Below are 22,245 nucleotides of genomic sequence, written 5' to 3' on the forward strand. Positions count from 1 at the left end.
TCCCTCCCTCCCTTTTCTCTCTGCTCTAGTGTTTCTTCTGTTCATTGATGGCAGCCGCACGCCGTGTGTGAGCTGTAGCTCCCCCTTGTGGTACTGCAAGGAAACTACAGACCCAGGTTACACAGATTGCGTTTGCGCAGTTTTATTAATTTGGCCCTATTATACCTTCCCCCCACCCTTCTATCTTTCTTTCTTTCTCTCTTTCTCTCCATCCCTCTATTTCATCCATTTGGTCTCCAGGTGGAGTCAGCCCAAAACTCTTTAGCAGATGGGGAAATAACGCTAGTCTTCCCCTCGCCCCCTCGCTGGTTGAGTTGTGCCTGTGTTGTCCTTACTCTGTTGTGAATCACTGCCGCTCTGGGAGTAAACGACTCATTTCCTGTTTGAAACGCTCCACTTTCACACACACATGCGCTCCTGTCCTGGTGCGTGCCTGCACACACGCATATACAGAGACGCACGCACTCTCACTCAGTCACAGTTTGACGTATCACTGTAGTCATTGTGAAATTGTGATGCATTGTGCTAACAGTATTTTTTGTCTCTCTCTCTCTCTTTCCCTCACCTTTTTCTCATTCAATCTCTTACTATATATCTTCTTCTATGACTCTCTCTTTCCATCACACCCCATTCTTTTTTCATCCTCTCTTTTCCCTTCTCCCTCTCCTTCTTCCCTCCTCTCCCCCTTTCTCCCCCTTGCGCTCTATCACTCTCTCACCCCACAGGCCTCGTGGATGCACTTAGATGTCTGCAATGAGTGCTGTGGCTGGCATGCCTCAGTGTATTGGATTCCTCTGCTCTGGACTCAGTAGGACAAGGATTTCTCAGCAGAGAACGTCATGAGCATAGTCGTCCCTGCAGGGGTGGACACGGCAGACACCTCGTACCTGAACATGGCTGCAGGCTCAGAGTGAGTGACACCACACACTCCTCTCCTCTCCTCTCTCTCTCTCTCTCTCCTCTCTCTCTCTCTCTCTCTCTCTCTCTCTCTCTCTCTCTCTCTCTCTCTCTCTCTCTCTCTCTCTCTCTCTCTCTCTCTCTACAGACTCCTCTAGTCTGCTCCCCCCTCCCTTTCTTCTTGGTCTCATGTGGTGTCCTAGCTGTGTTCTTGTGTCTTTGACTTGCTCTCTTGCCCTGTTCTGCTGCTTACACTCACCCTGTCTCTCCATCATCTGTCTTATTTTCACTCATTTGCCCTCCCTATTGCTCACCTTTTCTCTCTCTCACTCTCTCACTCACTCACACTCACTCACTCTCATCCTCTCTCTCTTTTTCTATACTTGGTCCCCCTCGCATCCTCTCATGGCCTCACTTCTCTTCTTCAGCTTTCAGCCCTCTCTCTCTCTCTCTCTCTCCTTGGCTCTTGCTCTGTCTCTGTTCTCTGACTTTCATTTGCTCGCATCAAAATCGGTCCTGCCACTCAATCCCATAGTCTCTCTGACACGCACACACTGACTCGCACAAACACTCTCTCTCCCTTTTTTCTATCAGGATTGTTTGGCACATAGTCTCTCATCTAATTCATACACTCTCACACTGGCTCACACATCCGCACACACACACACACACACACTGACTGTGGTGTATTGATTAGTTTGCCCTTTGGGGCCTCTGCTCTGTGTTCTGATGTCACAGCCCTCCACTCACTCCAGCCATAAGTGTACAGATAGTACTAAGATATTGTTGACCGTTACAATATGACCACCACTATTTATTGATTGATGATTGCATCCACGGGCAAAGTGTGTGTGAAATACTGCAGTGTTGGTGAGTCCAGTCCACTGCTCTGCCCTGTACCCTGTGCCCTGAGTGCCCACTGTGATTTAGAATGGCACGTTAACCTCTCTACAGCCTGCCCTGTCCTAAGAGCACGACTATGCCAGGTCAGCTCTTGGCGTGTGTGTGTGTGTGTGTGTGTGGGGTTGTTGCCTTCCTCTTTCCTATACAGTCACTCTCTCTTGTGCGCTCTCCCTCACACACACAAAACACTCCTCTCTCTCTCACACACACACACACACACACACACACACACACACACACACACACACACACACACACACACACACGAGAGAGTGACTGTATAGGAAAGGGGGAGGCAACAACAACAACACACACACACACACACACACAGCCCAGCCCAGCCCAGTTGACGTTGTGTCCCTTTAAACTGCAGAGGTTGTTCTCTCTCTGTTCTCCCGCCGTTGCCTCGACAGCTTGCGTTGCCATGGAATCCTCTCTGGCCAGCCCCTCCCCCTGTGCAGTGCGCAGGGCCCGTTGCCATGGTCACGTCCTGATTGACAGCTGGCCTCCAGGGCGGGCTAGGAAGCTTAAGAGGACTGTGGTGATGCCACCCCCTCCCTCCCATGCTCCAGCAGACACCTACAGCCTGTCTGTCTGTCTGTCCACCTGTCTCTGTGTCTCTTAGTTTGCCTGTCTGTCTCTGGGTCACACCGTCTGCCTGTGTCTCCTTGTTTTCTGTGTCCTTCCTTCCTTGTTTGTGCCTGTGCCTGTCCATCTGAGTGCGCAGATTTACCCGCAAGACACTAACAAGCTTGGAGGACACCTCCCCTTTTCCCTCTGTCTCTCCGCACAGAGGGGAGGGGTTAGCCAGAAACACACACACACACACACACACACACACACACACACAGTCAGCTCTGAGAGCGAGACTGAAGGCTTGGGTCATTATCCAGCAGGCTGCTCGGTGGTGCGTTGCCGTGGTTACGGATAAGTGTGCTTTTAAGATGCCACCGGGGTCTGAATGGAGGGGCTGGCGTCATGTGACCTCGCTCTGCTCCGGAGACACTGCAGCGCTGTTCATCTCACTCAATCTGGTGACACACACACACACACACACACACACACACACACTCACACACACTCTCGTTTCCCCCTTACAACCTAGTAGCGTGGCTTGTCGGTTGTGTTTTATGTATGTGCGTTGTCTGCGTGTGTATGTGACATGTCTCTGTGTGGTAGTAGCCTTTTGTGTGATTGCCTTCATTGCCCTGACAGCTGTGTGCACTGCATGAAATGCCTCTGTGCGGTGTTGTGTACCCTCCCATTTCCACTCCCTGTGTGTGTGTGTGTGTGTGAATTGCCTCTGTTCCATATTAAGCCGTCTCTTGAGCTATGTGCTATGATTAGCACATGCCGAGCTGTCTGCCTAATTGAAGCCTCCATTCCAGCGTTTCTTCTCCCACCCCCCTGTTTCTCTCCCCACTTTACCTCCCGTGTGTGTGTGTGTGTGTGTGTGTGTGTGTGTGACAGCCCCCCTGCTGTCGTGTACGTGCAGGATGCATTGTGATTTTGTCACTGGATGTCTTGCCTGCTTTGGCTCAGTGATGTTAACCTCCCAGCTCTGGAGTCAGTGAATTTCTGCTCAATCCTGCTGACACTGTGTGTGTGTGTGTGTTTGTGCGTGCGCATGTGCACTTTTGTAGCTGTCCATTCGCAGTACAAATCATTGGATTACTGCATATTTTTATGGCATGAAGGGACAGAATTCTAAAAGTAGCCTCAGGTATAACAAAGCAGAAGTTAAAGGAATAGGATTTAATACTGAGTACTTACCACTGCAGTGCACAAGTATCACAACAGGCCATTTAGGACCATATAACCACACAGAGGTGAATGAGTACACTAAAGTATGGAGTATTTAAGACTTATCAAGGACTAAAGTTATTGCGGCCTGTATGTCGTGTGAGATAACGGTGTGTGTGTGTGTGTGTGTGTGTGTGTGTGTGTGGGAGCAGCTCAGTCCAGACACATTCCCTCCTTTAGCCTTTACGTGCTAAATCAGATCACCAATTAGAACGAGCACTAAATCAGTATCAGTCTGTTTTCCTAGCTCTGGTCTTCCACTTGTCTTTTCTGCTCCTTTTTTCACTTCTCACATCTGGCTGCCCTTTCCTTGAACACACACACAGGCACACACAGGCACGTATGCACACCTTCCCCAGGGCCCGCCCCTAGGCAGTTCACACACTCTTGCTTTCACTTTTGTCACTGAGCGCCAAAGCGCCAACTCACTTAGGAAGACGAGAGAAGCGTCTGCATGAGGAGAGGAGAGCAGAGGGTCCCACAAGGTATGCCATTCTACTGCGAGAGGGAGGAGAGGGAGGGATGGAAGGAAAGAGAGAGAGAGAGAATGACCTGAGAGGGAGGAGGGCAGAGGAGTGTGTGTTTGCACTAAACATGCGGACACACGTGGCACTTCCATTAGAGTCTGTGCTACTGCAATGTCCCGTGTGTGTGTGTGTGTGTGTGTGTGTGTGAGAGAGAGTGAAATGGAGAGGGAAAAAGCGGTCTGACTTGGTAGCCCTTTCTCTTCTGTGCTCAAATGTGACAGTTTCCTCTGTATCTGTCTGTGTGCGTGTGTGTTACATAAAGTGCCATGTGTTAGCCGTTTGTCATGTCGTCTTTCATTGGCTTTCACTGTCTTGTCTTGAATACTGAGAGGTGTGTGAACTTTGCACTCATGTGTCTGTGAGGGTGTCTGTGTGTGTGTGTCAGGGAAGTTCGAGTAGTTTCCTGCAGCCGGGACCTTAAGACGGTTTGTTTGGACAAGCTGAGGGTCAAGTTTGATTGAGTATTACATGGCTGCCCCACAGGCTATGGTTTTTGTCTGTGGAAGAAGGACCGTGTAGCCGTTGAGCAGTTGATAATGATCAGTGTTCTCCTGCCATCCGCCCCTGTCGGTCCAGTAATGTTTGTGTGTGTGTGTGTATCTGTCTGTGTGACTGTGTGTGTGGTATTTCTGGTTAAACCATCCTTCTCTGTTCACTTGTTTTGTGTAGATGTCAGTCATCTACTTAGTACACACACACACACACACACACACACACACGCACACACACACGCTCACTCCACCCTCTACTTTCCTTCCCCTTTCCTCTCTGCCCGTTTTATGCCCATCAGTTAATATTCCACCTGGTGTGTGTGTGGTGGTGTGTGTGTGGGGTGTGTGTGTGGGGGTGTGTGGTGTGTGTGTGTGTGTGTGTGTGTGTGTGTGTGTGTGTGGTGGTATAATCATGTCCTGATCTGATTACCTCTCCTTTCAACCGCTGTATAAGGCTTGTGGATTAGCCAGTTGCCAGGAAAGGTGAACTTTCCAGTTTGGCATATCTAAAATTGTGGAAGTGCGTGTCAGTTGAATGTGTGTGTGTGTGTGTGTGTGTGTGTGTGTGTGTGTGTGTGTGTGTGTGTGCATTTGTGTATTTTTGTGTGCGAGGGAGAGACTTGATGCCCTGAATCGTTATATTTCTGGGAATCCTCCTCATTTTTTTGTGTAATGGTGTGTGTTCCCCACAGATAGGCAGTCCTTCAGTTAAGATTGTGTTGATCCTATGGACACACACACACACACACACACACACACACACACACACAGACAGGGCTGTGTGGATGTTGCTGGCTGAATTGGGGAGGTGCCTGTGCAGGCTTGCCCTGCCAGTTGTATCGCCCTTGTTTTTAGACATCTGCCAGCTTTGCTATATATGTCAAGCATGTAACAATGTGCAGAGACAACAATGCCACTCTCTCTCTCTCACTCACACACACACACAAACACACACACACACATATACTATGCTGTACCATATCCACTGCATCATAAAACACCTGCACATTTCTCATGTTTCACCCTCTCTCATTTCCTTTCACTGTGCTGTTTTCTATTGTCGTCAAACCTGTTCCATGCCTGCTTGCCCTCTCCTTTGTTGCCAGACCTGTTCTTCTGCCCCTCTGCTCTCTAACTCTCCCTCTGCCGTCTCTCTGTGTCCCTCCAGCAGACCGGAGTCAGTAGAGGCCAGTCCTGTGGTGGTGGAGAAGTCCAACTACCCGCACCAGATCTACAGCAGCAGCTCCCACCACTCACACAGCTACATCGGCCTGCCGTACGCCGTGAGTACCACACGCACGCACACACGCACGCACTGCTCTCTCACACCCTCATACTCAGTACACCCTTTTAAGCTTTTTACACAGCACTGGTTTTCTTTCTAGTTTGCTGTGTTTCTGTGTCTGTCTCTTGCACACTCTCTCTCCTCTCCTCTCCTCTCACTTGGTCTTTCCCTTTTTACTTCTGCTTTCAGGACCCTTTTTAACTGTCACACTTTGATATAAGAGTCTGAACCAGTTAAGGGCTGGAGGATCCCCCCCTTCCCTCTTTCTCTTTCTCTCTCTCACTATCTACTCCTTCAGTCTTTCTGCACATGTGCAGAAGCAAGCCACCTCCTCCTCACTGACAAGAACAAGTCATTAAGCTACTGTCTTCGTTTCCCCTCTCACCTCACCTAGTACATGTCAAGTTGCAACTACTTTGACATGAGTAGTATGAATGTGGATATTAACCCATGTTCCTTTCTCTCTCTACCTGTCTGTCTGTCTGTCTGTCTGTCTGTCTGTCTGTCTGTCTGTCTGTCTGTCTCTCTCTCTCTCTCTCTCTCTCTCTCTCTCTCTCTCTCTCTCTCTCTCTCTCTCTCTCTCTCTCTCTCTCTCCACCCTCTCCATACTTTTTTTTTTCTGGGTGGCAGGACCACAACTATGGGGCGCGTCCCCCGCCCACGCCCCCCGCCTCGCCCCCTCCGGCGGTGCTGATCCGCCCGGGCGACGGACTCCTGCTGGGGGCACAGGACGAGGCGTCGCGCGGCACCACGCTCAGCACCTCCGAGGACGGCAGCTACGGGGCCGACATCACCCGGTGCATCTGCGGCTTCACGCACGACGACGGCTACATGATCTGCTGCGACAAGTGCAGGTGAGGTGCCAAGCCACTGGACACATTGCCTGTAGAGAGAGGAGGGTTGGGTCCACAGCTTGTGGATGGATGGATCAGATTGAGCAGAGTTATGGCTTTTTTTGGTGGGTGGGGAGTGAGGAACAGACAAGAATAGTAAAGATACTAAGTAACGATTGGGCACGTGAGAATGAGGTCGTGTTATGCTTTGGCGAGCTGTTGAGAAGGGTTGAAAGAAATAGCCAAAGATAGAAACTGGCTGTATTGAAATGGGCAACAAGGAAGAGATTGGACATTGAAACTCGAGGCATGCTGAGAGAGGCATGAGTCGTGGTATGTAGGCATAATAAATGGACGAGAAGTAGGTATGGGGGAGTGGCTGTGTGGCTGTCTGACCAGCGGATGGCCTGGGTTCGATTCCTGAACCCGCTGTGACAAGTTTGTTTCGCTTTGGACAAAAGCGAGTACTAAATACCAGTCACTTTACTTTAGAAGGAGCAGAAGCTGTATATTATGGTGGAACCAAGGAATCAGGATTGTGTGTATATGTGTGATATGGTACGCTTAGTTTTAGTGTCTGTGAACTGTCCAGTGCGGTTATCTGCTGTCAAAGCACACGTCACACAGTTACTCTCGGCAGCCTCGCGCTTCTGATAAGCCAACCACGGCGTGACCGATAGCCCACATTCTGTATTTACAAATGGCCCGACTCTTTCGTTCAGAAATGCAGGAAAAGTGGGTTGACTAGCTGACAGAATGCACTGACTGGCACCAGAGAGTGTAGAACAAAATGCGAAGATTTTTTTTAGAAAGAGCCCAGTGTAATATGTTTGATTTGATTTTTTTTTTCATGCTCTCTCTCTCTCTCTTTCTTTCTTTCTCTCTCTCTCTCTCTCTCGCTCTCTCTCTCTCTCTCTCTCTCTCGCTCTCTCTCTCTCTCTCTCTCTCTCTCTCTCTCTCTCTCTTTCTTTCTTCTCTCTCTCTCACACACACTCACCTCCTCCTCCTCCTCCTCCACCATGCTGTGTGTGTGCAGTGTGTGGCAGCACATTGACTGCATGGGCATCGACCGGCAGCACATCCCAGAGACGTACCTGTCGCGGCGCTGCCAGCACATTGACCCTGGACATCGACCGCAGCACATCCCAGACGGCAAGGAGGTGCGAACATGTCAGGTCAGTCAATAGTCAATACACACACACACACACACACACACACACACACACACACACACACACACACACACACACACACACACACCTCCCTCCATAACTTCCTTATGCAGTATCTAAACATAGTGACGTGAGTATAATGCGTTCACAGATTCGTCCCGCAGTAAACATTAAACTGCTGCAATGTGCAATTGACCTTTTTTTTTACCTGAGCCATGCGTCCACCAGTGGAGCCTTACTGTTGATGAACATAAAAGTGAGGCGTAGGCAGCTTGTGATTTATGACAACATGAAAAGCAGCTATCTTTCATGCTGATGACTTGTTGTTAGTTTATACAAGAACAATGCCAGTGCCTCTGATGCACTAGTTCATTTTCCTCATTCCTGAATTCAACCAGCCCTTCCCACACTATGAGCAAAATAACAGCCACCAGCAATGCAATGGTCCTGTATGGAGGAGCTAACTGATACCATGATAAACAAACGGTGTTATGAGCTAGCTGATACCATGATAAACAAACGGTGTTGTGAGCTAACTGATACCATGATAAGCAAACAGTGTTATAATGCCGTACATGTCCATATGACGTTGGATCAGCCAGGGGCTGCTCTTCCAGCTAACCTGACCTGATGACCTTCTTGACCACATGGGCCGAAGCACTAAGAATAACTAACTGTGTCGGTTAAATATTAAACTACCATTCTTGAAGCCCCTCAAACACACTAGGTTATCAATCACTCAGCTCAAAATGTATTCTTGGAACTGGCTACATATTATCCAGCCGGAGTGTTTAGGCCAGTAGAGTCAGACACACGCTCACACTCACACACACGCGTGCGCACATGCACACACTAGTAATGTCAGGGAAGGGTGGGCAGCCAGTGAACTGCGTGCCAGTCAGCCTGGCCAAGCACAGCGTCCAAGCTCCTGTTGCGCACTGCCACCTGCTGGTTATCCTGTAGAACTGCCTGGCCTGCAGCAATGTCAAACAGGATACTCAGCCTGCTTTCTAGCCTTGTCTGTGTTTCTGTGGTTTTGAACTGCTGTCAGCATGACCGAGAATTTAATTTCTTCTTGTCATGACTTGGGAGATGATGAAGGTGAATATTGTCAGATGGCTAACGGTCGCGTGTGTGTGTGCGTGTGTGCGTGTGTGCGCGCGTGCAGATGGGGACACCAGCGCCACGGAGAGCGGAGACGAGGTCCCGCTGGAGTTATACTCGGCCTTCCAGCACACGCCCACCAGCCTGACGCTCACCACCAGTCGCCTGGGCAACAAGCAGGTCGAGAAGAAGCGCAAGAGGAGTGGCGACAAGGAGCCGCCCGCCACGGCTCGCGCTAAAAAGGTGCGACTGCCACACACCTGACGCCATTTTGTGTCACGTTTACAAGAATTTGTATCAAGTTTTTGACAAATATGTTTACCTTTTAGTAATGGCTCTTGTTCATTGATGTGAGTGTATTACTCTTCTGACAAATCTGTTTGTTTGTGTGTGTGTGTTTTCTGCAGGCCTTCCGGGAGGGTTCACGGAAGTCTTCCCGAGTAAAGGTGAGGAATTCCCTCAAGTCTAATTAACCCTGAACTCCCCAGAGGCTGTGCTAGCAGGCCATACATTTATTATCCATATGCTCAGGCCATATGTTGGTATATACACATTAGCACACATTAATATGGCCTTCTATACGTTATGCATATATTTGTTTATGTATATACATATAAATAATATAGCCTGGAGAATTCTTTGTCTGTGATGGTATATGTCTATTATTTGTGTCTATATGTGTACATTTATCTCAGATGTGTGGGTGTACATATTCATCAACTTGTGTATGTCCATTACCTGATGAGTGAGTGTGTGTATGTCCATCACCTGACGTGTGTGTGTGTTGCTTGGCAGGGTTCGGCCCCTGACGTGGACCCGACTGAGTCTCCGTCGCTGTGGGAGAGCAAGATGAAGGTGTGGATGGAGCGTTACGAGGAGGCCAGCAGCAACCAGTACAGCGAGGACGTGCAGACGCTGCTGCGCATCAAGGAGGCCAGCCACGTCAAGACACTCGCCTACAACACACACACCGCCAGCTTCAAGCCTCCCGTGGAGGTAATACACACACACATTTGTGGCACACAAACCATGCAAACTCACACAGGTTTTATTGTACCATGCACTTGAGCACACACACCAATAAATACACATACACCTTTACTATGTTTATCATGTATGTGCAGTATATCATACAGCATGCACAGATATATATATACACATACACACACACTCACTCACTCCGAGTCACACACTCACCTCCATGTCCTTTCTCCCTGTGTGGCCCCACCAGAGCCAGGTGCAGAAGAACAAGCGCATTCTGAAGGCTGTGCGGGACCTGGTGCCAGATTCACTCATCATTGAGTACAGGGGCAAGTTCATGCTGCGCCAGCAGTTTGAAGCCAACGGTTACTTCTTTAAGAGGTAAGTGTGTGTGTGTGCGTGCGCGCGCAGACGTGTGGTTGAGTGACGGCCCCTTGGTTCCTGTGACTCTTTTCTTCATGGAGTCCAGTCTGTTCTCCTGTTTTCTGTTACCTTTCTGTCTCTCCTGTTTCTACCACTAATGATTATCTTTTGTTGTATCTGCAGGCCGTACCCATTTGTATTGTTCTACTCCAAGTTTGATGGCCTGGAGATGTGTGTGGACGCACGCAACTTTGGCAACGATGCACGATTCATACGCCGCTCCTGCACCCCCAACGCTGAGGTACACACACACACACACACACACACACACACACACACACACACACACACACACACACACACACACAGAGACTGTGTTTCTGCCTTGGGTTGTTCATGTGGATCCTCACCTGTCTCTCTCCTCTGCAGGTGCGTCACGTTATCGAGGACGGCATGCTGCATTTGTACATCTACTCACTGAGGCACATCAGTAAAGGCAGTGAGATCACCATAGGATTCGACTATGACTATGGCAGCTGGTGAGTATCTTGCACACACACACAGATATGTCATAGATGCATTTTTATGTGCACATGCATTTTTATTTTAGCATTTACCTCACCTTAAAGTGTGTGTGTGTGTGTGTGTGTGTACTGTACTGTACATGTCAAAACCATAGCAGCACACAACCCAAAACACAACAGCACACTATTGGAGACGAAACCATTTGCTTTTAGACCATTTGTACAAATCCAGGAAAGGCTGCTTATGCACACTAGCTATTTGACATGCACTCAGCCAGCTCCTAACTGTCTCTCTCCCTCTCTGCCCACTGCAGTAAATACAAGGTGGACTGTGCGTGTGTGAAGAACCACGAGTGTCCGGTCCTCAAGCACAACCTGGAGCCCACGGAGAACCTGGGCGGCGGGGCGGACTCACGGCGCCGGCGTGGCGGACGCAAGGACAAGGAGCCGTTGGTCCGCGAGCGCGAAGACAGTGGTCAGAACCAGAACCTGATGCTGGACGGCGAGGCCGGAGCCAAGGCCAAGAACCTGGGCGACCCCAAGCAGAGGAAGCTCTCGCCACTGCGCCTGTCCATCTCCAACAACCAGGTAATACACACACACACACACGCACACACACGCCAAGACTGATGGCACACAGACATGTGAAAGCAATCATGAGTAGAACCACCTGCAGCTCAGTGTTTCATGTGTAGTAGTCCATGTCTCTCTCTTGATTTGATTTGAAATTCATCACAGCAGTCATTCAGATGTGTCAATTTTCTATTTGGAAATGTCATTGCATGGATTTGGTCACTTTTCTTTTTATTGATGCATGTATCTTTCATTATCTGACTCTTTGTCAGTTCATCAGTCATTTGTTCCTTCATCCTTTTCTCACCCCTCACCCCCTACTCTGAGTTCCCTCCCTGCCTGCACCCTGACACACTCACACACATTCACAATCTCTCATACGCATTCACACACTCGCACGCATTCACACACTCGCACGCATTCACACACTCGCACACACTTGCACACACACTCACACACACTCACACTTTCATGTACTTCCATGTCTCTTATCACACTCAACTTGTCAAGGGTGTGTCATGAGCTGTGCCATGGGTGTGTCCATGTTGAGCAGTGGACCTGGAGGAACAGAAGCTGGAACTGGAGGAAAGAGAGTAGGCTGTCAGAGATGCTTCTGTCCAGGACTGAGCTCTGTCACTGAACACACACACACCTTAGCTTGGAGCCCTAACTTGGTCGTTCACTCCACCCCAACCTACCCCCGTTCCTGCCACACACACACACACACACACACACACACACACAACTGGCCTGTCCTCTCGCTTTCCCTCTTCTTCCTTCTCCGCCCTACCTAGCCCCCCCCTCCACCCCCCACCCCTTCTGCGGTCTTCTGGTCTGTAGTCAGACTGCTGGTTACCAGTGAGCTGGTTAAAAGCCATGGCCCTCTCCCCCCTCTTACAGGATCCCGAGTTAATTGAGGATTTAGAAGAGAAAACCTCCGTTAGCAATGAAGTAGAGATGGAATCTGAGGAGCAGATTGCTGAAAGGAGGAAGAAGATGGTAAGTGTGTGTGCCCCCCTCACCCAAACCTCCCAGCCAACCTGTGCCCTTGCCTCGCCTTTTTGCCCTGCCCAGACCTGTAAATGCCCCTCCATCAGCATGGGGGAAGTGGTGAATGTCCACTCACCAACCTCCAAAATGGATGCTGAGGAGAGCTCTATTCCACAAGCAGACTCTTGTACCAGTCTACACAAATCCACTCATTGACATGCACACACTCCTGGTCATGTGAACCATCCCTTTCACAACCCATCTTGATCAGTTCCGCTGCTGCTGCTGCTGCTTGTGTTGCTGCTGAATGTCCGTAGTGTATATTGTCTGGCCTGCCTTGGCTTGTCTCGCATTCACACAGTTTCGCTGCTCTATATGGTGTTGTCCCACTGTCTAATGTTACCCTCCTGTGCTTGATTGCCACCCCTTGATTTAACTCTTCTAACACCTCCCCTCTCCATCTCTCTCTCTCTCTCTCTCTCTCTCTCTCTCTCTCCCTCCCTCCTCTCTCTCTCTCTCTCTCTCCTCCCTCCCTCTCTCTGTCTCTCTCTCTCTCTCTCTCTCTCTCTGTCTCTCTCTCTCTCTCTCTCTCTCTCTCTCTCTCTCTCTCTCTGTCTTTCTCTCTCTCCTCTCTCCTCTCTGTCTCTCTGTCTCTCTCTCTCCCTCCTCCCTGTCTCTCTCTCTCCTCTCTCCTCTCTCTCTCTCTCCTCTCTCCTCTCTGTCTCTCTCTCTCTCTCTCTCCTCTCTCCTCTCTCTCTCTCTCCTCTCTGTCTCTCTGCTCAAACCTGCCCTTTCCCTCTCTCTGTGCTGGCCTGTGGGAGATGTGTATTCCCAACCTGCTGCATGTTTTCTGTTTGGGCTCATTAGGTTTAACTCATCCTCACTGTAGTGTATTTAGTGATTTTTCTCTGTGTGGCTCTGGGCTCCTCTGCAGAAAGGCAGGGCCCTCGGGAGCAGCTGACCCTCGTTATCTGGACACACACCAAGCGGGGGTGGTGGTGGTGTGTGAGTGCTGGAAGCCCTGAATCTGAGCAACCCTCCCTCCCATAGTGACAGCTAGAGCACAGCTAATTACTCTCCAACCCCTCTCCCTGTTGGAGCTTTGCGTCCTGTTGAGATTAGGTCTCTCTCACACACGCACACCCACCCACCCACACACACACACACATACACATACACACACATACAGGAGCGCTAGAAATTACCCTGTTGTCAGCTTGCTTCCGAGGTGTAAAATGCTGAGTCAAGTTTCTGGCTGGCGGACAGGCATAGTTATTGCCAGGTTGTGGGAGAGGGAGGTGTGTGTGTGTGTGTGTGTGTGTGTGTGTACTCTGCCAAGGTACAATCAACTGTAGGAACTCCGTCATCCAGGTCCAGTGGGATTGGCACCAAATAGAAACATGCTTAGGCTTACTGCCTTTGTGTACACACACACGCACATACACAGAGCTCAGAGATTGTTATGCATTGACTTGATCTATTAGTCTTTTGGCCTGTCTTTGTGAGTCATCTCTTAAGCTTCTTGCAATTCCCTGGTGCTGTAGAATTGTGATGCAGCAGGTCTGCTGTTGTTTAGATGCTTAGATGTCGCAAGAGTTGCCAGGGTGCAGCTGAGGCTGTTCCAGATTCTAGAAGCTTAGTATCTGATAATTGATTAACCAGTTACCTTTGGTTTGAAGGCTGACAGTAATTTATAGGTGTGTGTGTGTGTGTGTGTACAGTCATTTAGTGCAGTTGTGAGAATTTGGAAGGGAACCAGGAAGCCTAGCCAAAATAGAATTCACTCGAGCTCTTTGTTCTGCCAATGTGGGGGTTAAACAGCAGTTGTACCCACATTAATGCTCAGTAGGTCATATCGTATAGCCTAAGAGTCAGAAGAGGTGCCCCAGTGCCTCCCCTACGGTACCACGCGCAGGCTTGGAGTGGTTTAGTCAGAGACTTTCTAATGTGGGGACACAGCACTCAAAAAATACTCCATAGAAATGCATGGGGCTAGTTTGTCACGCCAATATGGCCGTTGTCTACACATATCCCACCCCTTCCTCGGCAAAACGCCGACACGTGAATACATTGAGCCAATCATATGGTGTGTTGTGAAGACACCGTGCCAATCATGTGTTGTGATCTCGCCGCTGGAGCAAGATTGGTGTCGTGAAGCCTTGCGCACGTGCATTTCTGCTGAATAGGATGCCCTACGAGTGCCCAAAAAGCGTTGCAATATGGCCGCCGAGTGGAGGGACTTGCCTAAAAGGACTTTGGTTTAGTTCACCCCCTCTGCCTCTCCTAAGATGGCCCCCAAATGTCAGTCTGTCTTTCGGACTTCTGACTATGGCCTCAGTGTGTTTGGGACTGTGATTGAGGGACTAGTGGTGGATTGCGTCGACTATCCCTCAAGTGTCCTTCAGCACTTGTGCTTCTAAGGGGGAGTGTGGTGGGAGTGGGGCTTTGCTTTAGCCAGGAGGACCAGGGGAGAGTTGGTCTGGTCTGTTTGCTGCTACTGCTGCTCAGGGGCTTGACTCTGTTTTGGGTGTCCTGCTGAGTGCCTGAGTGCTTCTGCGTCACCCCTGATCACATTTGCTCATCTCTGTGTGTCAACACTGCTGCATTTACTCACTATCTGTCCTTTTTCTCTCCCTCTGTGTGTGTGTGTGTGTGTCCAGACCGTGTGAGGAGCGTGTGTGTGTGTGATGGAGGCCATCCTGCAGGCGTGTGTGTGTGTGATGGAGTGTGTGTGGAGAAGCGGCGAGCAGGCCCTGGAGCCGCAGAAGCGGCACCAAGGGCACCAAGACGGAGCCGGGCACACGCAGCGACATCAAGGAGGAGCCGCCTGAAACACCCGAGGCTGAGTCCCCCTCCATGCTACAGGTACACACACACACACACACACACACACACACACACACACGTCTGAGTTCTGACAGTCCTATGACACAGCCTGTAGTGTAACAACATGCTTTCTCCTCGAACACATGCACCTCAACATGCCCTTGTGACTTTTAGTATGTCCAAATGCACAAAGAATGTGGAACAATCTAATGTGCAAATGTAACCACAGCCCCGCTCAACCAAGCTCAGCATCTCACACACACACACAGATGTTGACCGTGTCCCCACGCCTGTGTGTCTGCAGCCCCTGTGCGAGAGCGTGAAGGAGGAGCCAATCATGAAGCCTGTGACCGTCGGGGCAACGGCAGCCAAGGTCAGCCGCAACAAGCAGCGCAAGTCCTTCTCGCGCGGGCGCACCCACATCGGGCAGCAGCGTCGCCGCGCCCGCACCATCAGCACCTGCTCGGACCTGCAGCCCGGCTCGCCCGCCGACCCCCTGGAGCCACTGGCCGCCGACGCCAGCGACGCCCCCGATGGCTCCGGTGCCAGCACTGCGAGCGCTGCCATCTCGGAGCCCGACGGCGCCGCTCTGCCCCAGCGCACGCCCGACGCCAGCCCGCCCCACAGCGGCTCACCCGCCCCGACGCCGCGCCACGGCAACAAGTATCCCAAAACAAAAAAGGTAAGGAGAGGAATGACCAGAGTCCAAGCACACGCATCAAGGCATCATCATCCAACTGTTGAAAGACAAATAACAGCATCGCATGCATTCACAGTAGTGGAGTAGTGTTGCCTGGCTAACGTCAGACCTCATCTCATTGAGATGGGGTCTGGGAACTACAGGTTCATTTTCTCGTATTTGAAACGTGGTTTACGAATACCCAGAGCCGTTTATTGGGCGCCAATGCGCATGCGTCTGTACGTAGCTCATAGCCACTTCGTTGTGTGTCGTCATCGTCATAGATAGATAGATAGATAGATACTTTATTGATCCTCAAGGGGAAATTCAAGAATTGCTGTCTTGCTGTCCCCCCTCTGTTCTGTGATTTGTTCCTCCGTTGAGGTGAAAACGAAGTCCATGGAATCCAGGCTACCTAGCAGCGTGAATAAAATTTGCGCGCAAGGCAGCATGGGAAAACCCCTTCATATGTCTGATGCTCATTGGAACAGAGATACGAGTGAGTGAGAGTGCTTCTGTACTAATACTCTCTCTTTCCCCCCCTTTTTCCTCTATTCTATCTGTTTTTCTCTCTCTCTCTCTCTCTCTCTCTCCTTCCCTCTATCAGCAGCACTTAGTGAGTGAGTGGATGGGGTGCGAAGCAGGGAGCGTCGGCGCCCCGCGCCCTCCCCGCCCGCCCGCTGACCGCCCGCTGCGCATCAGCAGCGACCCCGAGGTGCTGGCCACGCAGCTCAACTCGCTGCCGGGCCTGGCACTCAGCCCGCACGTCTACACCACGCCCAAGCACTACGTGCGCTTCTCCGCCCGGCCTTCCTCCCACCGAGCCCCATCCCCCCAGGGAAGCTGCCCACTGGCCCGGCGGCTCGCCGCTGAGCTGCCGAGGCGCCCCACCACCGGCTCCTGCAAGAAGGTGCGGCTAACTGGCCAAACGCCCAGTGCTGGTCAAATACACCGGCGTCTATTCAGTAGTAGATGGTTAAAAGATGCACGAATGCCCATAAAGTGTGTATGTGTGTAGGTGAGTGAGGCAAGGCATTTGCTGCAGCATGTCTTTAGTTAACTTGTAGCATGTTCGGGTCCATTAGAGTCCATTAAACTTTAGGTTGGAGGCTCATGTTTTAGGAGAGCAGTCTGCCTCGGTGGAAGAGTGTGTGTGCGTGCGTGCATGTGTTTGCTGTAGCTCATTCTTGTTTCCTCTGTGTGCAGCGCTGGCTGAAGCAGGCGCTAGAGGAGGAGGGTTCGACCAGCCCGGCCAGCCAGTCGGCCCTCATGATGTCCGGCGAGGGCCCCCTCAGCCCCCCGCTCAACGGAGACTCCGACAGCCCGCTCCCCTTCAACGGCAGCTGCACCCTACCAGGTGAGACAAGACACACACTCCGCAACAGGGTCAATGTGTTCGTAAAGCTGTGTCTGTGTATGAGGTAACGGTTTGTGTGTGTAATAACTGTTGTTTTTTTTTTCTTCTTGTGTTTCTCCCCCCACTCGCCATTCCTTTCTCTCCGTCTTTTTCTGTCTTTCTTTTCTGCCTTTCCTTCCTTCTTTCTTTCTTTCTTTCTTTCTTTGTCTTTCCTTCCTCCCTCCTTTCCTCCCTCCCCTCCTGCAGAGTTGCCCACCCCTCTTAAGAAACGGCGCTTGTGTCCGCTGGACGCCTGCATGTCGGAGAGCTCCACCCCTTACGGCTCTCCTTGTGCCACGCCCACCCGGGTGGACCTGCTGGAGATGCCGGGCACGCCCCTTCTCCTGGCCACGCCTCCTCACAGGCGTGCACTCCACGGCTGGTCCAGAGCCTTCCCCTGCGCCCACCAAGCAGCGCTGCACCCCGGCAATGCCTGGCGAACTGGCACACACACACCCGCGGGGCGACACACCCCTTCAACCTGCCACAGGAGGTAAGAAGACACACACACACACACACACACACACACACACACACACACACAAATCCTGCTTACCCTGTACAATACAGTGAGAGGTGAGGAGATGGGAGTCTAATTTATTTTTGTGTGTGTGTGTGTCAGAATGAGGGGTCGCAGGACAGCTCCCCTGAGGGCAGCCGGAGATCCAGTACTCAAGAGGTAAGTTCCACTGGAAGTCTCTTTGTTGTCCTGAGAGCTTTATCAATATCAGTGGGACCTTCTAGCTAGCCACTGTTTGACAATACATAGACTATGACCTGATGTAGTGTATGTGTATGCAGTTGTTGAGCAACCCTGTGTGTGTGTGATCAGGTTGAACGTGCCCCATCGCTGCTCTCGTCTCCAACGGTGCGTCCCACCGTCCTCCCTGACGCCGCCGTCGCTACCCTGGACCTGAAGCCCTCTGGTGCCCAGAGCCCCTCTCCAGAGTCCCAGGACCCGGCGGCAGCAGCAGCAGCGCCGTCCACCGACGAGGGAGCGGAGGCGTCCGCCGACGGCGGCAGCAGCAGCAGCAGCAGCAGCGAGGCCCTCCAGCTGTCGGACACCCCGACCTCGGCCTCGGCGTACCCGCCCTGGATGAAGAGCCCCGAGCGCGGCGGCGGCGGTGGAGGAGGAGGAGCTGGGGCCAGTGGTGGCCTCTCCTTCTCGCCCATCAACTCCAACCTGCGCGACCTGACGCCCTCCCACACGCTGGAGATGTGCGCCTTCAGGCCCGACGCCTCGGGGCCAGGAGCCGTGCCTGTGCCTGTGACCGTTCCCGTGCCGGTGCCCATGCCAGGGCCCAACGCCGCCGCCACGGTGGTCACTGCTGTTGCAGTGCCCGCAGCCTTCAGCGAGGCAGCGCCCTTCTACCCCTGCGGCGAGGAGGGCGGGCAGCTGGGCTTTAGCCGCTCGCTCAGCGCAGACAGCAGTGGGGAGGGAGGGGGCAGCGCCCAGAACCCCCCACCCAAGAAAAAGGTGAGGATGCCTTCACTCATCTGCTGCTGCTCACGGTGCAAGGCAGCCCGTTAATGGTCAGTTGTCGGTTAGTGAAGTATTTATCAGTGGAGAACCTGAAGAGAATGGTCTTCAATAATGACCTGCTCATCCCCCAAATAATGATTATTCTGGCATGTCTTGTCTTGTGGAATGAATGAACTACGTAGATTATTAATGCATGTTCCTACATTTCCCAGGTGTCTTTGCTGGAGTACAGGAAGAGGCAGCGCGAGGCACGGCGCAGCGGCGGCTCCAAGGCCGAGTGCAGCTCCCCGGTGTCCACGGCGCCACCTGTGGAAATGTTTTCCACCTTCGCTATGGAGACTGCCCCTGAGCAGCCGCCACCACCTCCGCCACAGCAGCAGCAGCAGCAGCAACCACTGCAGCAGCAACAGCAGCCGACTCCGGTGGTCACACCCACCCAGCCCAGCGAGGAGGGAGGCGACGCCCCAGCCCAGGGGGAGAGAGAGGGCGGAGAAGGACAGTGGTGAGTCCTCCTGTCCCCCCTCCCCATAATCCAAAGATGCACTTCCTCAGGGTTAATGCTAGTTCCCACAGTGATGGAGTTTTTATCTATTGGCGATAAATCTAATCTAGATAAATCTGTTTCGGACGGATTTTATAGATTTCTCTCTCTCTTCTCTCTCTCTCTCTCTCTCTTCCTCTCTCTCTCTCTCTCTCTTCCTCTCTCTCTCTCCTCTCTCTCTCCTCTCTCTCTCTCTCTCTCTCTCTCTCTTCCTCTCTCTCTCTCTCTCTCTCTCTCTCTCTCTCTCTCTCTCTCTCTCTCTCTCAGGACGTCATCTACATCAGTGGAACAGGCCAGAGAGCGCTGCTACCACAGAGCCCTGTTGCTAAGTGACCATCGCAAGGACAAGGATGCTGGTAACCCAACACTCTATCTGCAGATTTTACACACACACACACACACACACACACACACAGTACTTTCAGATCCCCCTCCTCCCCTCATCGTCTTGCAAGGAATGTGAAGAGTTTGTTTGTGTGTGATCTACAGATGGCGCAGAGGCAGAGAGTGGTGAAGGAGCACCTGTGAGGGACTGTCCCTCTCCCAAGAGCTGCAAGAGTCCCTCTACACACCCGGTGAGCCTTACACACTCATACACTCACACACACACTTACACACACACACTCACACACACACATTTTCATGTGCACACAAAATAAATTCATTGGCAAGCTAAAAATAAGACATAATCTCTGGCAGCTGCTACTCTGATTATAAATGTGGCACAGTGTGGCTGCAGAAAGCAATAGTTAACGAAGTCTCTCTCTTTGGCTCTCTATAATACTATACAATACAATACAGGTACAGTTGTTGTACATGGTTTTAATGCAAGTAGTTTATACTGTGTTCTGATCTGTGAAATGGATATTAAAGTCCCCTCTCTCTCTCTCCTCCAGCCGTGTTCCCCTGGGCCCAGCGCTCGTCCACTTAAGGAGGAGGAGTCCGACACCCCGTCCCGGTCCGCTCCCCAGCAGGCCAGTGGCTCCAAGACGGCCGCGTCGAAGCCGGCGCCGCTCACCCCGAGCAGGATGCTCCCGTCGCCGGCCCCCCAGGTCCACTACGCGGGACCCCCCTCGTCGCTCCTGCACTCCCCGAAGACGCTACCGCAGGCCCAGGGCTCCCCCTACCGCGGCCAGCGCTCCTTCCACGCGGCCCCGCCACCCGGCCAAGCCCAGGCCCCGGCTCCGAATGTGGGGCCCGCGGGTGCGGCGGCCGCCGCAGTAGCCTTCGCCCAGTACAGCGGCCCCCAGAGCGTGCCGCCGCCTCCCCCACCACCTCCTCCTCCGGCGCCCCCGGCCTCGGCGGCCTACTTCCCGGTCCAGAGCGCCCCGGCGGTAGCAGCGTCCTTCCAGGCCTTCCAGCCCGGGGTGGCGGTGGTGGCGCCGCCTCCCCCTCCGCCGTTTGCGCCGCCGCCGGGCTCGCAGCCGCTGCTGCAGTCGCACCACGATGCACGCTGCACCAGGCGGCGGCCGCCGCTGCGCCGCCCCCTCCCCCGCCCCCACCCCCGCACCCCCAGCAGCCCGGGCCCGCCCTCCTGCACGTCAACATGCAGCCGCCGCCGACGTCGATCCAGCAGCACCAGGTGCAGCTGCTCAGCTCCGCGCCGCCACCCCCTCCGCCGCCCCCACAGGGCCAAGCCGGCCAGCCCCAGCCCGTGCAAGCCGGCCTGCTGGCCCTCAAACAGCAGCAGCAGCAGCAGCAGCAGCAGCAAGGGCCGCCCCCTCCTCCGCCCCCACCTCCACCCCCCTGCCCCGTCGTCGGCAGCGCCCCCTGTCCACCCGTACCAGACGCTCGGCGGCTTCCAGGCCCCGCTCCTGCAGCACCCGGCGGCACCCAGCAACCCCCTCCTGTGGGTCTCCGCCTCTACCCCCACCAGCAGACTGTGCTCCCCCCACCGCCGCCTCCGCCGCCCCCCTCTCAGACTGCGCAGGCTGCCCCCCAGATCAGCGGAGCAGCGCGGGGAGCACCGGCGCCAGGGGCGCCCCCCTTCCACAGCACCGGGTACATGGGCACAGGGTGGCACTGACTGCATCACAGACGAGGCCCCCCCACCCCCTCAACTCGACTCGCTCCCTCACCCAGCCCCTAACCAATGTCCTTCTCTAACCAGCCTATAGACTCACAAAGAGAGAGGGAGAGAGAGAGAGTAAGAAAGAAAGAGAGCGAGACGGGCTGTCACACTTGTGTACCATAGCGCCCGTGCACCTTGCCCCTACCCCCTTCTGTAAATATTTTCTAATGTTCCTGACCACGACAGCCGACAGAAAAACATCCGCGGAGAGAACGAGGAGGTCAGGAGGAGGAGAAACGGTGAAAAAGGATACCCTGACTAAACAAAGAAGAAAACAAAACACACAGACATACACATGCGCGCACACACACAGTATACATGGACAGTAACTAAGACAAAAAAAAACTGTTGAAGCAATCTCCAGAGACTTAAATGAGGTGTAATATGAAGGTGGACGATTTAACTCCCCACCCCCCCTTCCCCCTCCCCGATGCTATCCTCCCTCCCCCACCTTATCCCTGATAACCTTCCAGTGTCCTTTTCAGGGTTTTACTCTTTGTCTTTTTGACTTTGTTTTATTTTTGTAATATCTTCCTCTTTGGTGGAGAGTTCTAGCTCTGTGTCTCCCTTGTTTGTCTAGCGACCCCCACCCCCTGCACTTTCTGTATTGATGGACATTCCAACCTAAAAGCCCCTCCCCCCTGTGACCCGTCTTTTCCCACCCCACCCCTCCTTCATGTCTTTATGTCTGCACCGTTTAGTTTTATCTAGTGGCTCATTATAGCGAAAGAGTTAAAGGAAAAAACAGCTTTTTGTAAAGAGTAAAAAAATACAGAACGATTATTTTTTTTATTCCTTATGTA

The 22,245-nt window shown here is 52.5% G+C and overlaps 1 protein-coding gene across 1 annotated transcript in view; it reads left to right on the forward strand.

Annotated features, from left to right (window-relative positions):
• kmt2e (lysine (K)-specific methyltransferase 2E) overlaps nt 1-21,896 on the forward strand; it is a 34,699-nt gene extending 12,803 nt beyond the window's left edge. Inside the window, 29 exon segments of the mRNA XM_048268814.1 lie at nt 726-910; nt 5,793-5,904; nt 6,537-6,760; nt 7,776-7,860; nt 7,863-7,914; nt 9,080-9,258; nt 9,423-9,461; nt 9,811-10,011; nt 10,247-10,377; nt 10,543-10,660; nt 10,789-10,898; nt 11,198-11,471; nt 12,357-12,455; nt 13,381-13,384; nt 15,187-15,311; nt 15,577-15,954; nt 16,559-16,861; nt 17,158-17,308; nt 17,555-17,711; nt 17,759-17,840; nt 17,970-18,026; nt 18,180-18,824; nt 19,043-19,332; nt 19,639-19,727; nt 19,861-19,946; nt 20,268-20,816; nt 20,819-21,109; nt 21,111-21,239; nt 21,242-21,896. Coding sequence (XP_048124771.1) covers nt 840-910; nt 5,793-5,904; nt 6,537-6,760; nt 7,776-7,860; nt 7,863-7,914; nt 9,080-9,258; nt 9,423-9,461; nt 9,811-10,011; nt 10,247-10,377; nt 10,543-10,660; nt 10,789-10,898; nt 11,198-11,471; nt 12,357-12,455; nt 13,381-13,384; nt 15,187-15,311; nt 15,577-15,954; nt 16,559-16,861; nt 17,158-17,308; nt 17,555-17,711; nt 17,759-17,840; nt 17,970-18,026; nt 18,180-18,824; nt 19,043-19,332; nt 19,639-19,727; nt 19,861-19,946; nt 20,268-20,816; nt 20,819-21,109; nt 21,111-21,239; nt 21,242-21,397 — 5,187 coding nt within the window. The 5' untranslated portion in view covers nt 726-839 and the 3' untranslated portion in view covers nt 21,398-21,896.
• Nucleotides 21,897-22,245: the final 349 nt, after the last annotated feature.

This window comes from Alosa alosa, chromosome 17, assembly GCF_017589495.1.
Source record: "Alosa alosa isolate M-15738 ecotype Scorff River chromosome 17, AALO_Geno_1.1, whole genome shotgun sequence".
Lineage (NCBI taxonomy): Eukaryota > Metazoa > Chordata > Actinopteri > Clupeiformes > Clupeidae > Alosa > Alosa alosa.